Source organism: Colobus angolensis, unplaced genomic scaffold (assembly GCF_000951035.1).
Source record: "Colobus angolensis palliatus isolate OR3802 unplaced genomic scaffold, Cang.pa_1.0 Scaffold33, whole genome shotgun sequence".
Lineage (NCBI taxonomy): Eukaryota > Metazoa > Chordata > Mammalia > Primates > Cercopithecidae > Colobus > Colobus angolensis.
Window position 1 is genome coordinate 13,103,957 of NW_012116599.1, and position 17,989 is coordinate 13,121,945.

At 50.4% G+C, this 17,989-nt stretch overlaps 1 protein-coding gene across 2 annotated transcripts in view; it reads left to right on the plus strand.

The window, feature by feature from the left end:
* Positions 1–17,989, plus strand: part of SAG (S-antigen; retina and pineal gland (arrestin)) — a 41,449-nt gene that overhangs the window by 15,394 nt on the left and 8,066 nt on the right. For both annotated transcript variants that reach the window (XM_011952029.1, XM_011952028.1), the window contains 7 exons: positions 816–875; positions 4,763–4,839; positions 6,100–6,235; positions 7,098–7,182; positions 9,264–9,336; positions 12,571–12,708; positions 16,272–16,349. In XM_011952029.1, the coding sequence (XP_011807419.1) occupies positions 816–875; positions 4,763–4,839; positions 6,100–6,235; positions 7,098–7,182; positions 9,264–9,336; positions 12,571–12,708; positions 16,272–16,349 (647 nt within the window). The remainder of the gene's footprint in view (positions 1–815; positions 876–4,762; positions 4,840–6,099; positions 6,236–7,097; positions 7,183–9,263; positions 9,337–12,570; positions 12,709–16,271; positions 16,350–17,989) is intronic.

Consider the following 17,989-nt stretch of genomic DNA (forward strand, 5'->3'; position numbering starts at 1 on the left):
AAAAAAAAAAAAAAAAAAAAAAGTGCTTCTCTTTCTAGCAGTGCAGCTTATATAATTAATTGGCTAAAATTGATTTATTACCGCATTGTTTATAATGGCAAAAAAAGTAAAGACCACTTCAGTAGCCAGCAAAGGGGACTGGCTACGTTAAATGTATATTCTAGAGCCCTAAGGCAGATGATTCAGAGCTATATTTTCTGATGTGGGAAAATGGTCACAATCCTTTCTGAAAAGGACTAGAATTAATGAAGTGAGTAAACAGACTACAGAACACGATCAGTACTTTGTCCCATTTCTGTAAAACGTCTTCTCACATACACATATTTAGGCGTGGCCGGGTGTGGTGACTCACGCCTATAATCCCAGCACTTTGGGAGGCCAAGGTGGGTGAATTACTTAAGATCAGGAGTTTGAGACCAGCCTGGGCAACATGGTGAAACCCCATCTGTAGCAAAAATACAAAAATTAGCCAGGCGTGGTGGTGTGTGCCTGTAATCCTAGTTACTCAGGAGGCTGAGGCTTGAGAATTGCTTGAACCCAAGAGACAGAGGTTGCAGTGAGCCAAGATCATGCCACTGCACTCCAGCCTGGGTGACAGAGAAAGACTCCATCTCAAAACAAAACATACATATTTATGTGTACAGGCAGGAAATTTTGGGAAGGTTATGTTAGCAACATGTATTTGGGTGTCAGGAGTATAGGTGAATTTTTTTTTTTGCTTATCATCTTTATTTTCTAATTTTTACATGATTATATATTACCCATGGAACAGCCCCTTCTGAAATAAATGGTTTTTCATTTGTTTCTTTCCACAGTTTCCTGACTACTTGCCCTGTTCAGTGATGTTGCAGCCAGCTCCGCAAGATTCAGGAAAGGTTAGTTCAAGAAGAAATGCCATGGCTTCATGGATTTGTTCATTCCTTCAGTAGACTTTTTCTTTTTTTATTTTTATTTTTTTCTGAAACAGGATTTTACTCGGCTGCCTATGCTGGGGCGCAGTGGCACAATCTTGGTTCACTTCAACCTCTGCTTTCTGGGCTCAAGCAATTCTCCAGCCTCAGCATCCTGAGTAGCTGGGGCTACAGGTGTGTGCCACCACGCCCAGCTAATTTTTGTGTTTTGTGTGGAGACAGGGTTTCACCACATTGACCAGGCTGGTCTCAAACTCCTGAGCTCAAGTGATCTGCCTGCCTTGGCCTCCCAAAGTGCTGGGATTACAGGTGTGAGCCACCGTGCCCGGCCCATTAGTCTTTTAAAGATAGCTTTTCATCATGGAAAATTTCAAACATACTCAAAAGTAGAGTGACCAGTATAAAGATCCTCTATGAACCCATCACTCATCTTCAGCAATTATTAACCATGAACATCCTTGTGAACAAAATCACAGAGTCCCGACCCCCATGAGTCTCACACATTAACCGAGAGCACCAGGTAAACCCACATAACAAGGAACTACACGGCATGTCAGGTGGCCACAGATGCTGTGGAGAACAAGAGGCTTGTGAGAGACAACAGGAGTATCTGGTGGGATGTATGTTGAGGGTGTTTAAAGCCAGCCTCTAATGAGGCCAAGGAGAAAGCCACATTCTCCCAGGGGAGAGCCTTCCAGGTAGAGGGCGCACCTCACCTGCTGTGTTCCGGGGGCAGTGAGGAGGCTGCCTCCTGAGTGAGAGGAGCAAGGGATGGAAGAGGAGGCCAAGTGCAGTGACTCAGGCCTGTCATCCCAGCACTTTGGGAGGCTGAGGCGGGTGGATCAACCCAGGAGTCAAGACCAGCCCGGGCAACGTGGCAAGACCCCATCTCTACAAAAAAATACAAAAAATAGCCATGATTGGTGGCACATGCCTGTAGTCCCAGCTACTTGGGAGGCTGAGGTAGGAGGATCACTTAAGCCCAGGAAGCAGAGGCTGCAGTGAACTGTGATCATGCCATTGCACTGCGCTCTAGCCCGGGCAACAGAGTGAGACCCTGCCTCAAAAACAAACAAAAAAAAGAAAGTGGGATGCTGAGGTTAGAGTGGAAGGGGAGGTGTGGCCAGATCATGAAGGGCCTTGTCAATGTTGTAGAGACTTGGGTTTTTGCCTGAATGAGATGGGAGCCATTGGCAGGCTGTGAATGACAGGCGCTGACTTTCCAAATGGTCACTATGGCCACAGAGTTGAGGATGGAGTTGAGTTGGCCAAGCATGTGCTTTGGGGGCTGATGTTGTGTGAGAGAGGAGTGAGCCAGGTGGACGGGGCTCCAGCATGGAAGGAGGCAGTAGGGACAGGGGGAGAGGGAGGTGCTAGGACCTGTGGGTTCAGGCCCTGTAAGCCACTGGGTCTGGGATTCATGAGGAAGGGAGCTACACAGATACAACTGAGGGCAGAGTGGCAGGTTCTGTAGCTGGATTATGGGCTTGGCAGTGATAGGTGATGACAAGGGCAATGTTTTTGTCCTGGGGCATCTGACCCGTTAGCAGTTTGTGAAATCAATGTTGTGGATCCAAAATGGCATTTTAAAAAAACAGAATGGAATGGAATAGAATAGAACAGGCTGGGCGCGGTGGCTCATGCCTGTAATCCCTGCACTTTGGGAGGCTGAGGCGGGCAGATCACCTGTGGTCAGGAGTTTGAGACCAGCCTGGCCAACATGGTGAAACCCCGTTTCTACTAAAAATACAAAAATTAGCCAGGCATGTTGGTGGGTGCCTGTAATCCCAGCTACTCGGGAGGCTGAAGTAGGAGAATTGCTTGAACCTGGGAGGCGGAGACTGCAGTGAGCCGAGATTGTGCCACTGCACTCCAGCCTGGGCATCAGAGCAAGGCTCCATCTCAAAAAAACACAAAACAAACACAAAACCCACAAAAATTAGCTGGGCATGGTGGTGCGCTACTCAGGAGGCTGAGGTGGGAGAAGCGCTCAAACTTGGGAGGCGGAGGTTGCAGTCAGCTGAGATTGCGCCACTACACTCCAGCCTGAGCCACAGAGCAAGATTCTATTGAAAAAAAAAAAAAAAAGAATGGAATAGAATAGAATAGAATAGAACAAAACAGAATGGATTGGAAAAATCTCAGAGAGTGTCACACATGGCAAAGCCGAATATGGTGTCAGGAGAGTTGTTTCAGATGTTTGTGTCTGTTTACTGGGCTATGTTACAAATCCAACTTTCAGAACATCTCGAAGCTACTGTTCCAGGAAAATGGGGTGGGGTGTGTGCAGTCGAGATGGGGGAAGACGAGGTGATTACAGAAGAAGGGGGCACGGAACAACGGGAAATGAAATTGGTTGTGTTAGACCTTATAGTTTTTTATAAGAGAGACCCCAAATTCAGATTTTTAGGTGACCTTTCTTGATTTTTACAACACTGTACAGGCCCAACAAAGCACCACCTGTTCCCTGTTCTAGGAGAGGAGAAGGTCTTAGCACAGCTGCAGGGCTTCAGGAAAGGGGGTGCGCCCTGAGCCCAGGGAGCTTGAGAGAAGTGCCTGAATGCCTGGGGGCCTGGGGGCTCGACAGCTGAGGAACCCAGGTGGGCAAGCAGAATAGGCACTCGTGTGGCTGAACAATGGCTGGCTGATGGCAGGGAAGGATGCGTATTTATTTTCCACCTAGAGTTTAGAACTGCTATGGTTCCCTGGTTGCAGAACCGATAAATCCGTGCCTCATATGTCACCATGGACAGAACTGGCTTCCTGTAATTTTTGTCAGCTCTCCTTTCTCCTCCAGGCAGCGGTGGAGGGCAGGCTGGTGCCCTGCTCTGGCTCTCCAACACCTGTGAACGTGCCGAGATGAGGGAGATTACAGAGGGCTTGCACTGGGGGCCAGGGGCTTCACACACTGGGAACTGGGGGAAGGTCACTGGCAGATGTGTTCATTCAACCCACACAATGCTTAAAAGTCTTTTTATTTAATTTAAAAACTAGGAGATTTCACTCCAAATTCCATGTGGAGTTTCTTTTTAAAAAATTGAGCTGGCTGGGCGCGATGGCTCATGCCTATAATCCCAGCACTTTGGGAGGCCAAGGCAGGCAGATCACGAGGTCAGGAATTTGAGACCAGCCTGGCCAACATAGTGAAACCCCAACTCTACTAAAAATACAAACATCAGCCGCGCATGGTGGCGCATGCCTGTAATCCCAGCTACTCTGGAGGCTGAGGCAAGAGAATCGTTTGAACCTGAGAGGCAGCGGTTGTGGTGAGCCGAGATCACACCACTGCACTCCAACCTGGGCAACAGAGTGAGACTCCGTCTCCAAAAAAAAAAAATCGAGCTGCCAGCACTGGGTGCCTTGCTGCCTGGCCACATGAGGCTGCCGCTGAACAGCAGGTGACCATGGGGGTCAGGGTTCCATACTGTATCAGGGCACTCCTGGACCCCAGCGCTGGCCCTGTGAGCGCCTGTACCTCGGGCCCCTGCTGTAGGCAGTGGAAGTCAATAACATGCGCGAGGTCACAGTTGGGGACACCTAAGTGTGCAAGGTGGCGGGAGGCAAGGACAGCGAGGATGCGAGTGACTCTCCACGGCAGCAGGAGGGCTTGTGGGGCAGGCGGATCCCCTCCCTCTGAGGGCTTGGGCCCATGGCACACTCCTTGTGCTACTGTCACTGTTTCACTGTTAGTATGCTTCCAAATCCCTAAATGGTGCAACCCCGAATAGGACACGGCCAAGACAAAAAGAGAGAGTGCCACGTCACGTGCCCTACGTGAGGTGTGGCCCTCTGGCCCGGCACCCAGGGTGGGAGGCGCTGATCGCTGCCTGTCTGCTCTCTCTTCCCAACAGTCCTGTGGGGTTGACTTTGAGGTCAAAGCATTCGCCACAGACAGCGCCGATGACGAAGAGGACAAAATTCCCAAGAAGTAAGAGTGTGGTTGTGGAATAGGTGAGGGGTCTGCGTGGGGGTGGAGAGGAGAGATGGCCCCACCTTGTCTCTGCGGAACAGAACTCTTCCCACAGGGCTGGCACAGCTGGGGTACCATCTGCATGTGGGACGGAGGTCAAAGGTTGATCATTTTTGGGAAAAAAAAAATACAAGAAAATGACAGGGAAGTAAGCAACCTCCAGGGCTCACATAAGCCCCTAAAACTCCCAGGTTTCTCCTTTCTTTAGGTTTTTGGTTTGTTTGTTTGTTTTTTGTGGTAAAATATACACAACATGAAGTTTGCCATTTTAACCACTTTTGTATTTTATTTTATTTTGTTTTTGGAAATAGAGCCTCGCTCTGTCGCCCAGGCTGGAGTGCAGTGTGACCTTGGCTCACTGCAACCTCCGCCTCCCAGGTTCAAGTGACTCTTCTGCCTCAGTCTCTCAAGTAACTGGGATTATAGGTGCCCGCCACCATACCTGGCTAATTTTTTTTTTTGTATTTTTAGTAGAGACGGGGTTTCATCATGTTGGCCAGGCTGGTCTCGATCTCCTGACCTCAAGTGATCCGCCCGCCTTGGCCTCCCAAAGTGCTGGGATTACAGGCGTGAGCCACTGTGCTCGGCCCATTTTAACCACTTTTAAATGTACCATTCAGTGGCTTAAGGACATTCCGAATGTTGTGTAGCCATCACTGCTGTCTATACTCAAAACTTTCTCATTGCCCGAGCAGGAACTCTACAACCATTAAGCCTACCGTTCCATCCCTCCCATTCTCCCACCCGCGTGCTGTTTTCTTTTTTCACCTAAGCAAGGTTTCCGCCTGGCCCTTCACCCTGTCTCCTCCTGCCCCGTGTACACATCTCTGGAGGCACAGGAGAGTGAGCTGCAGTCATGGAGCTTGCATGTATATGGCAGCTATTCCATGAGGTCCTTGATGCCCTCACACTTCAGCCTCTCTGAGAGGAGGCAGAGCCGGGAGCCCATGGAGCCTAAGAGGCTAAGCTTGGCCCTTGGGACGTTGCCTGGCCCCACAGCTTTGCCCCCAGGGAAGGGACCAGAAACCAGACCCCCAGGCTCTCCCACCGTCAGGGCTGCCTCAGGCTCTGACCAGTGTCCTTGCCCTCTTTCCGTCCACCCTGTCTCCACGGGGAGTGTCCCTGGAGAATCCCCGTGTGACGGCTGGGAGAGAACAGAGGCCTCCCTGAAGCGCCCTGAGTGCCAATCCCTGGCTTCTCTGTGGCTGTTCCCCGCAGGAGCTCCGTGCGGTTACTGATCCGGAAAGTACAGCATGCCCCACTTGAGATGGGTCCCCAGCCCCGAGCTGAGGCGGCCTGGCAGTTCTTCATGTCTGACAAGCCCCTGCACCTTGCGGTCTCTCTCAGCAAAGAGGTAACCACCTCCCATCGCTACTACCCACAGGGCAGCAGGCCTGCGGGCAGGCCCCACACCCCCTCTTCACCAGCCCCAGCCCCTGTCTACACGGAGCCTTGCAAGGAAGCTTGTTTTTAGGATAAAGCACCAACACGCGTAGGTGATTGGCCTGTTTTCACAGCCTGGAGCTGGTCAGCGTGGTCCTTAGTGGAGGGTTTCCACCTACTGGTGTCCCGAGGGACTGGGGAAGGAAGGGGCGCTGCTTTCCACATACCTGCCCCCCAGCTATCCTTGCCCTCTCCACCTCCATGGGCCTTGTTCACCATGGAGCATCAATAGCTGTGATATCGCAAATTCTTCACTGCCTGTGAAATTTAAGTTTTGCAGAAACCATATGGAGGGCGGTGTCACCTGTGATGTCATCTCTTAGGGGTGTCATGGTGGGAAAAGGTGAAAGCTGTGGGCCGAGGCTGCCTCTGGTTCCTCCGATCAGCAGTCAGCCGTGTGTGCACTGTGTGTGCATACACTTGTGTGGGTGTGCCCAGGGGCTGGGTGACACCGGCTCTGCTGGGCGGGATGCCAGCACTTGGCTTTCCCAGTGGTTTCCTTTCACTTCACTCACCCTGCCCCCATAACCTCCTGACCCCTGGCCTCCTCCATGCGATGACCGGAACTCCATTCCCCTCCCTAGCTTCCCACAGGTGGGTGGAATGTGTTTCAGGCCCTTCCTTAGAAGAAACGTATTGCTATCACTTCATCTTCCTAACATTCTGCCGCTTTTAATCTAGGGAAAGGGATTGAGGTGAATCTAGAAAGCTGTGAGATTAAAGACACCACCACATCTGTTCTCTTCTTCTGACCTGTCTGCTGACTTTTCCAGATCTATTTCCATGGGGAACCCATCCCTGTGACCGTGACTGTCACCAATAACACAGAGAAGACCGTGAAGAAGATTAAAGCATTCGGTAGGACCTTCTTCCCAAAAGTAGAGGGCAGTCTTCTAGAGTTTCTGATCCTGTTTCCTGAGGGGTCACTTCTCTGGTCTGACAAGGCCCTTCTGGGTCCTTGGAACTGGCTACTTGTCTCTGCCGTCACAGGCAGCAGGACTGTGGAGGGAGAAAGGCCTTACAAGTCATCTCAGTCAACTTCCTGCCCACTTACGGCTGGCTTTTGTCTTGGAACAAAATTCCTGACAAGTGATCTCTTTCCATGGTCATGCCTTCCTGGAGGGGCCCCACAGTGCTCAGCATTGCTGACAGGTGCAGCACAGGGTCGTGGGTGAGGCCTCATCTGTGGACTCCTGCTCTGGGCTCTGTGATCCCAGCATCCGCAGCAGGGGCTCCTTGTCTGCCTTCCCAGGCTTTGTGTGGCTCTAAGGAGAGGTCCCATGTGGAAGCGCTTTGTAAATGTTGAAGTGTGACTGTCTCGGCTCAAATGGCCATCATGTCATGGCTGACCTTGCCATATCCTACAGGGAAGGCGCCTTCTGCCTGCTGTTCCCACACATTAACTAAGCTCAAAGGGCATCAAAGCACAGGGGGTCATATATGATGGTCTTATGTGGCTCTTTTACGAGAAAGACATGATGGAATCACCTGTGAGGGTAACCTCTAAGTTCAGTTTTTAACTCAAACATTTGATGACCAGGACAAAATGAGACTTATACATCTTGGGGTGACTAACTATCCCAGGTGGCCCAGGACTGAGGACGTGGAACTTCCAGTCCTAAAATGGGCTATCCCAGGCAAGCCAGGGTGAGCAGTGGCCCTAGGTGTCATATACCACTTTTCCCTGTGAGTCAGCACAGATGAGGGTCAGAAATTCTGATGTGTGCAGGCTAAGGAATTCTAGACTTTTCTTTTCCTTCCTTCTTTCCTTCCTTCCTCCCTCCCTCCCTCCCTCCCTTCCTCCCTCCCTTCCTTCCTTCCTTCTTTCTTTCTTTTTTTGACAGAGTCTCCCTCTGTTGCCCAGGCTGGAGTGCAGTGGTGTGATCTCGGCTCACTGCAACCTCCACCGCCTGGATCAAGCCATTCTCCTGCCTCAGCCTCCCAAGTAGCTGGGATTACAGGCATGCACCAATTTTGCCCAGCTAGTTTTGTATTTTCAGTAAAGAGGGGGTTTCGCCATGTTGACCAGGCTGGTCTCAAACCCCTGACCTAAGGTGATCCGCCCGCCTCAGCCTCCCAAAGTGCTGGGATTACCGGCAGGAGCCACTGCACCCAGATAGCTGTTAAATTTTTTAAAACAAAATATTAATTGCTTTCTATAGACTGGGCACTGTGCTGCATGCCTTGCACAAATTGTTTCTTTATCCTCAAACTTTGGCTGGGAGTGGTGGCTCACACCTGTAATCCCAGCATTTGGGGAGGCCAAGGTGGGAGGATCCCTTGAGCCCAGAAGTTCAAGATCAGTCTGGGCAATATAGGGAGAACCTGCCTATGTTTTTTTTTAAATCCTCAAACTTAATTTTAAAGGTGATTAAAAGTCATCTTTTTAATCATCACAACGTCCCTATGAGTTAGATGCAGTTATTACTCCCATTTTACGGATGGGGAAACTGAGGCTTAGAATAGCTAAATAATTCACACCACAGTTAGTGGCTAAGCCAAGATTGGCACCCAAACAGCCTGGCTCCAGGCCCATCTTTCTATCCACCACGTTCCACCCGCCGACCAGTCCTGTGCTGCCTCTAGCTAGTCTCTTGGAGGACGGGAAGGACAATGTTCATGAAATAAGATGGAGATAGGTTAGATGGGGCTAAGCATGGGAAAGGAGGGGTCTCCCAGGAGCTGCAGCCTGCGAGTTGCAGGCACTGGGCCATGGGTGGGAGTTGACACAGAGGAGGTTATGGGTGACCAGAAATGACCTAGAGACAGAACTTCAAAACCACAGCCTTGAAGCTGAGGGCTGAGAAAGCCAAGCCTGGGAAGTGGAGGGAAACCATCATCAGAGAGGAGAGACCAGCGTGCACCCCAGGAGGCCACAGGGAACATGCATGTGTGGGGGGACCAGTGCTGACCACCTGACTCCCGTCTTCCTCTTGCAGTGGAACAGGTGGCCAATGTGGTTCTCTACTCGAGTGATTATTACGTCAAGCCTGTGGCTATGGAGGAAGCGCAGTGAGTAGCTGGTGGGGTTTCCATTTCCTGGGCGTCTCAGCCTTCTGTGTCAAGTTTCTCACCGGTTATTGCTGAAGAGGGAACTAGAATGTTCAGCTAGCTCGCCAGCCTTCCACTTCCTTCCTCTTTCTCCCTTCGAGGGCTGCACAGAAAGTTAGCATCTTATCTCTGCATCTACCACACCCCTCTGTGCCCATCTTACAGGAGTTCTGAGGATTAATCCTAGCCAAAGAATGATGCAGAGGAGAGACATAAAGACAGAAATATCACCATGGGATCAACTGGCTTTTTCTATTTATCCTTGGAATGAATTGTTAGGAATTTGATACTATTTCCGCCTCCCAGAAGATGGTCAAATGAACTGTCAGCCCAGGCTAGGATTCCCTATCTTTTGATCTCAAACTGAAAATCGTAATACCAGTGACAGCTGGATTATAATATATCCATTCTTAGCCGGTTGTTGTGAATGACTTTTCCCCTTTGTTAGAATCAAAAACAAATGAGAATCCTGCCATGGTTCCTTTATGCTGGCCTGAGAGACCTGCCCAGCTTTGCCGTGTGCCACAAAATCAATAGATTCATTTAACACATGGCTTAGAGTGGAGGGCGATGATCCCCCACTTCCAGCCCCACAAGAGGATAGCTTGGCCAGGTCTTAACTCTTTGCCTCGCTGGCATGTTCTAAGGACCGTTGTATGTAAAAAATATTAGCAGGGTTAGAGGAAGGTTAGGGTAGGGGAGTGATGAAAGACAAACTGATTCCTTAAGACAATATAAAGTAATAGATATGCTTTTTTGAGATGGCGTCTCACTCCGTTGCCGAGGCTGGAGTGCAGTGGTGAGATCTCGGCTCACTGCAACCTCCACCTCCCAGGTTCAAGCCATTCTCCTGCCTCAGTCTCCCAAGTAGCTGAGATTACAGGTGCCCGCCACCACACCTAGCTGATTTTTTTTTTTTTTTCTTTTTTGAGACAGAGTTTTACTCTTGTTGCCCAGGCTGGAGTGCAATGGTGCGATCTCGGCTCACTGCAACCTCTGCCTCCCAGGTTAAAGCAATTCTCCTGCCTCTACCTCCTGAGTAGCTGGGATTACAGGCACACACCACCACCCCTGGCTAATTTTTTGTATTTTTAGTAGAAACGGAGTTTCACCATGTTAGCCAGGCTGGTCTCGAACCCCTGACCTCACGTATCTGCCCACCTCAGCCTCCCAAAGTGCTGAGATTACAGGTGTGAGCCACCGTGCCTGGCTGATTTTGTATTTTTAGTAGAGACAGGGTTTCACCTGTTGGCCAGGCTGGTCTCAAACTGCTGATCTCAGGTGATCTACCTGCCTCAGCCTCCCAAAGTTCTGGAATTGCACGTGTGAGCTACCGCACCCAGCCTATACGGTCATATTTAAAAGGCAACTTTAGGAGAAACTATTACTGTTACTCAAAACAGATTCAACCTTCAGGTCTACAAGGGAGGGAGACAGGAAAGAACCACCTCTTATTGCCTCCTTTCTGCCAAGCCTGGGCTCTGTTCTGCCTTTAGGGGATCCTCACACATCCCTGTGTCCTAGGGGTCTTGGCCCTGGTTCACCTTTCCACATGTGCTCAGCAACATGGGAGCAAAGGGTCCTGGCCCAGTTTTCCCCTAATACGTATTCCATCACCTGATCCTCTTTCAAAGTGTTGGGTGCATTTTGGGTCAAAGATTCTCAGGAAACTGGAAAGCATCCCCACGTCCCCCAAAGGCTGGAGGAGCCTGGGAGCTGGACTGGACCGTGCTGATGAGTCTCAGGCTAGAGGTCACTCAGAAAGCTGCAGAGCAGGAGCCATCGTCCCAGAGCCCTGTGGCTGCTGGGGCTTTGGTGGGCAGGCTTGCATGGAACCAGGTCAGACCTGACTCCCAAGCTGCTCCCCGCCGTCCAAACCCACATCCTGAAGCTCTGAGGAGTGGCCCCAGGGCCTAGACATAGTCCTTTGGCACGCTCTGCACACACACAGAAAGTCCATCCTCTGAGCTCAACCCCAAGGGCCCTCTTCCTATTCCAGCTATCTTTACAATGCTGTTTCTGCTTTTTTCAATGCCCAAATTATGCTCATGAAGAGAGGTTCTACCAGGACCCAGATGGTAGGATATGGGCCACCTTGGGCTCTGGCAGATTTCTGGAAAGAGCATCCTGTAGACATTGGAGGCAGGATAGGGAAGAGCTGCTTTTACCTATCCAGGGAAACTTGATTAGGGAAAGGACGTCCTTTCCCAGATAGGCAGTTCAGACTTCCAGCTGTCTCAGGACAGCCGTAGAATGGTCCTGATGCTGGCCACACCCCGCCTTCTTCTGGCTAGGCACAGGAGGGAGAGTGTGCTGCCAGCACGAATGGGCTCTGCTGTCAGACAGTGTGCAGCCACGTGACCGTGAGCACACTTCCCGTCTGGAAAATGGGGATCTTGGGAGCACCTGCTTGGTATGGGGATGATGAGGGTAAGGTGAGAGTTTTTGGGGACAGGCCTTAGCACCAGGTCTGGCACACAGCAGGCATGTGAGCGGAGCAGCCAACTCCCCAGTCGCGGAGGCTGCTTCATGATCCTGGCCATGCTGCCATGTGTCTGCCTGGAGAAACACACACTGCTGTGTCCCCAGCTTGATCCCAGACCCGCCCGTTGGCACAGGGTCCCCGCCATCTGTCAGATGTTGAGAAATCTATACCCCGACTGATGTGGAAGAAGATCCAGCAAAGAAAGAGCATGTGCTGTTTGGACCCAAGCCAGTCCGTCTTTGTGATCCACAAACTGTGGGTCCCTGCGTTGCCCCTCTAGACAACTTACCACACAGTCACACTGCGACCCCCTTATAGCGACAGTTTTTGGTGACAAGAGCCTTTCTGGCCTGGGCTCGTTGCTGACGCTAACCAGAAGGTTCTGCAGGCCACCGTGTGGTTCAAGTCTCAGGAGGAGACTGTGGTCTCTGATTCTCAAGCCAGTTGGTCTCATTAGCTCCATAGAACATTCTAGAAATTCAGCAATTCAGAATAGGCTGAGTTGCTTGAAGAGATATCCTCCTTGTACTGCCAGCCCACCCTGAGATTTCACAAGCACTGTTCTGCTTTTCGTAAGGCAAGTTCCCAGGCACCTGAACCCATCTTCCCAGGAGGTCCATCGGGGATATGCATCCTGGAAAATGCCTAATGTCAAATAGGCCCATGGCAGCTTTTATGGTTATAAATCTCCTCTGTTCTTCTTCCTCTAGAGAAAAAGTGCCGCCAAACAGCACTTTGACCAAGACGCTGACGCTGCTGCCCTTGCTGGCTAACAATCGAGAAAGGAGAGGCATTGCCCTGGACGGGAAAATCAAGCATGAGGACACGAACCTTGCCTCCAGCACCATGTGAGTCCTTGAGGCTCAGGGAATAGGCCACGGCAGGGCGAGCTGGTGCTGGTCTGCTCCCCTTCACGTCACCCTGCTGGGCTCGCATGCACGCACATGCAGCATGGTGGCCTGGCGTGTGTAGCATACCTAGGGACCCAAACAAGGATCCCACTCTCACCCCTGGTGTGATGTGTGTGATGTGGGGGTTACGCCTGTGGGCCATGGAGACAGCTGTGTGCTAATCCCAGCTCTGCTGCTGACCCTGGGAAAATGCCTTGAGTTCTCTGAGAACCTCTGTTTTCCTGTCTGTAAAGTGGGGGCAATAATAGTTCAAGTCTCATAGAGTGGCTATAAGGATTCAGTGAGACAGTCCATGTAAAGCGTGGGGCCTGACATACAGTGAGTGCTCCAGGAATGTCAGCTGCTGTTTTTAGAGCATCACTGGCTAGTGTAGTGCCCTAAGCATGTAAACTGAGTGATGCTCTTGGCTGTATTCATTCATTCATTCATCCGTTTCCATCAGGAATTGTGAAGAACAGGAGGTCCTAATGACTTTAGATGTCTATTCAATTTAAATGAAATTAGGTACTGATCTGCTGACCCTGACTCAAAGGACCACTGGCTGAATTTGGGCAGCAGATCTAGCAAAGACTGTACAGCGAAGTTCCCAAGTTAGCATCCACTGTCCCTCCGCGCCATGCTTTTGCTCTTCCCTTCCCAGGAGCGTGTCTGTTGGTGAACTCTCAGAGTTTTGGGTTGAAGCCAAAACCCAGGCTCAGGGCCCACTCACTGCCACCTCCCCATGTGATGTGCGGGGGGTTCCCTCTGTGGCCCCAGCAGACCACCTCCAAGGTGATGCCAACGGCCAGGAGACTGGATTGTTGGACCGCAAGACCCCGACGCTCAGTAGCTCACACTCTCAGACACCGAGAGTGGGGAACAGTGAATAACTGGCAGAAAGCAGGTGGAAGTCAAAGGATTTTCTGAGGATAATTGGCCAAGTGACTGTGTTAGATTCTAAAGCACATTCATGAAGCTCCAGGAGAGAATATCAGGGAAACTGAGAGCCTAGATCAATGTATTCAAGGGCGTAGGAATCATAAGATGAACAATGACGGCTCACTGCACTGTGGGACTGTTTCGTGGTGTGTGGACTAGTTTCTAAACATGTATGACTCGGCAGGGCGTGGTGGCTCACACCTGTAATCCCAGCACTTTGGGAGGCTGAGGCAGGCGGATCACCTAAGGTCAAGAGTTGGAGACCATCCTGGCCAACATGGTGAAACCCTGTCTCTACTAAAAATACAAATATTAGCTGGGCCTGGTAGCGGGTGCCTGTAATCCCAGCTACTCGGGAGGCTGAGATAGGAGAATCGCTTGAACCTGGGAGGTGGAGGTTGTGGTAAGCCGAGATCACGCCATTGCATTCTAGCCTGTTGACAGAGCGAGACTCCATCTCAGAAAAAACAACAAAAACAACAACAAAACAAAACAAAAAATCATTTATGACTCTCCATACCTCCATGAGGAAGTTTATTTATATGCATTTTATGGATAAAGAAATTGAGGTTGAACCAGAATGAAAGGTCACTGAATCAGTTAATAGCAGAGCAAAGTACACTCCACAGCAAATCTGCCAATGCAGGAAGATGCCAGGGAACAAAGTTTGCAGGGCGTTCTCAGGCAGGTGGCAGAGCACGTTCTGTTCAGCAGCTGCTCGGCCCCATTCAGTGCAAGGTAGTTAATCCCAGCTGGGGGCAGTAGCTCACACCTGTAATCCCAGCACTTTAGAAGGCCAAGGCTTGAGCCCAGGAGTTTAAGACCAGCCTGGGCAACATGGCGAAACCCCATATCCACAAAAATTAAAACATTAGCTGGGCATGGTGGCACATGCCTGTAGTCCCAGTTATTTGAGAGGCTGAAATGAGAGGATTGCTTGAGCCCAGGAGGTCGAGGTTACAGTGACCTATGATCATGCCATTGCACTCCAGCCTGGGTAACAAAATGAGACCCTATCTAAAAAAAAAAGTCAATCCCAGCAAAGGGGGAGAATCTCAAGCTCGTACCCCCTTTTTTTCCCTTTGGAGGCATCCTCTCTTCACCAGGTACTTGGCCATACTCCGCAAGTCCAGATAAAGATATTCTGCCCTCTTTTTAAAAGTTATTTTTATTTTTTTTTTCAGCCAAAGTCTCACTCTGTCACCCAGGTTGGAGTGCAGTAGCGCAATCTTGGCTCACTGCAACCTCCACCTCCCGGGTTCAAGAGGTTCTCCTGGCTCAGCCTCCTGAGCAGCTGGGATTAGAAGCTCCCACCACCACGCCTGGCTAATTTTGTACTTTCAATAGAGATGGGGTTTCACCATGTTGTCCAGGCTAGTCTTGAACTTCCTGAATTCAAGCGATCTGCCCGCCTCGGTCTCCCAAAGTGCTGGAATTAGAGGTGTGAGCCACCATGTCTGGCTATTCTGCCCGCTTTTAAAGGAGCTCCAGACACCAATGAGCTCTCTGGGGAGCACCGTGGTCCTGGAAACACGTGCCTGAGACACTTCCCCTCAGAGGTTCCCGAGCTGACATCTTCTTCCAGGCCCAGCACCTGCTGGCCGCCTCCCCAACTCTCTTTCCAGAGCTATTCCACCCTCCCCTGCCTTCTGCCTGTAGCCTTCAGGTTTCTGGGCTTGTTTCCTATCATCATTTACATGAAGTTTGCTAGCATTTCATGGCTTTTTTCATACCTTAATTCCTGTTATTGGATATCCTGGAGTCCTCATGTCCTCCGCGTTGGATCCCACGTGATAAGCATCGGTGATGAAATGTCCAGCACAGTGCCTGCCAGATAGTGGGACTTCAGTACATATTAGTGGGATCTGGAATGACATTGCTGTCAAGGAATGTCACATTGCACTGTCTTTGGGGACACATCTGAGGGCCTTGCACATCCTGCACATTCACTTAAATATTGACAGCTCTCACTTGGTACTGGGTCTGATGTTGGGTGCTGGGGACACACAGCTGGATGTCTTGGAAGTCAGGAGAGAAGGAGGGGTCATTCTGGTGCAGGGTTGTGTTGGCACGTCTGGCGCGGGGGGCGCTGGGACACAGCTGGGGATGAAGTAGCAAAGACAGGCCAGGGAAGCTTGCGGGCTGCTTCTGAGGCAGAACCTGCAGGTGGCCACAGAGCTCAGAGAAGGGGCCTGGCATGTGGGACATGAGTTGCTGAGATAATCCAGGCAGGCAAAGCCTGCAGGAGGACTTGGGGACCTGCAGAGATGGCAGTTTTGGCAGATGGTAGAAGGGAGTTGCTGAGGAGGATGACCGGGGGATGTGCATCTGTAGAGGTCAAGCACAGAGAAGGGGGATGCACGCTCTGCCCTCTGGGAACTTCTAGAGGAGAAGATGCAGGAATTCCTCCAGTGCCTGCAAGGAGTCCCCACACCCACTCCCCAAGTACGCGGACTTCTAGGACTTTGGCAGCTCAGTGAGTTTACCAGTCCCTGGAGAACTGGAATGGAAAGATTGCCCATCTGCTCTTCGCCCTCCTCTGCTCTCCATCATCCTTCTCCTTTTCCTTTCTGTTTGGGCAGCATTAAAGAGGGCATAGACCGGACCGTCCTGGGGATCCTCGTGTCTTACCAGATCAAGGTGAAGCTCACAGTGTCAGGGTAAGTGTCCCGCACCAACCCTCGGGCTGCTCTGTCCTGGTCTTAGCTGGTCTGAACTGTTCCTTTCCTGAATGACTGGGAGACAGAAAGCAAGGAAAGGCCCACAGCTTCTACCAAGGATTACTAAGTAGAGCTTGGGAGAGATCTGTTTGTCTAGTACCATGCTTCTGTCTGATAAAATGTCAGGTGGGAAAGAGTGGAGAAGCAGACTCTGAAATGTGTGCACTCTTAGCTCCACTTTGCAAAAATACATGTGCATGTGTGCGTGTGGTGGAAGTTGATGTGCAAGAATGAAGATTAGTCAAAGGTTATCCTTCAGAAAAGAATAACTGCTGTCAAATAACTCAGTAAATCCTCATGTATTTGCATCTTAGACGGTATCGATCCATAAAGTAGGGACCTTCCCCTGCCTTCTCGCACATGTAATCACAGGGCGTAGGAGTCTTCTTTTCATACAAGAGTGCCGATATCTCAGAGTGTTAAGGGAACAGGTTTCCACTTTCATTTTCATGTGAAACCAATTTCTTCCATTTGTTTAATCTTACCAAAAGGGAAGAACTTGAATTCTCATTTTTGTTTCAAGTTCCATTGCCAAAGACTGTGGCCTTTTACCTGGACAAGCTTTGGGTAGTTCTGCCATCAAAGGCAAGTCTGTGCCTGGGTTTCACACTTCTAAGTAGTGAAGAATTCCCAGCCGGGCGCGGTGACTCACGCCTGTAATCCCAGCACTTTTGGGAGGCCGAGGCGGGCGGATCACGAGGTCAGGAGATAGAGACCATCCTGGCTAACAAGGTGAAACCCCGTCTCTACTAAAAATACAAATATTAGATGGGTGTGGTGGCAGGAGCCTGTAGTCCCAGCTACTCGGGGGGCTGAGGCAGGAGAATGGCGTGAAGCCGGGAGGCGGAGCTTGCAGTGAGCTGAGATTGCGCCACTGCACTCCAGCCTGGGTGACAAAGCGAGACTCCGTCTCAAAAAAAAAAAAAAAAAAAAAATTCCCTTGAATAAAATAAAGGTTTAAAAAAAACAGTTTCCCAAATTTCTAACAAAGTAGAACATGGGTCTGTTTTGCATTTTTCGTTAGTATAGTTTTTTTTTTTTTTTAATTTCTCACAGTGGATAGTGCATTAAAGGATCTAAAAACAGGGTGGAGTTTCTTTTAGCAGTCAAGGAAAGCAACCAGCAGGTATTTCACAATAACCCATGTGATTTACCTTGAATGTTAGGCCTTGACATTTTTTTTTTTTTTGAGATGGAGTCTCACTCTGGAGTGCAGTGGCATGACCTTGGCTCACTGCAGCCTCCACCTCCCAGGTTCAGGTGATTCTCCTGCCTCCGCCTCCTGAGTAGCTGGGATTACAGGTGCACACCACCACGCCCAGCTAATTTTTGTATTTTTAGTAGAGACGGGGTTTCACTGTGTTGGCCAGGCTGGTCTCGAACTCCTGACCTCAAGTGATCTGCCTTTCTCAGCCTCCCAAAGTGCTGATTTACAGGCGTGAGCCACTGCGCCCAACCAACTTTTTTTGTTGAAACAGAGTCTTGTTCTGAGACTCAGGCTGGAGTACAGTGGCACAATCTCAGCTCACTGCAACCTCCACCTCCCAGGTTCAAGCAATTCTCCTGCCTCAGCCTCCCAA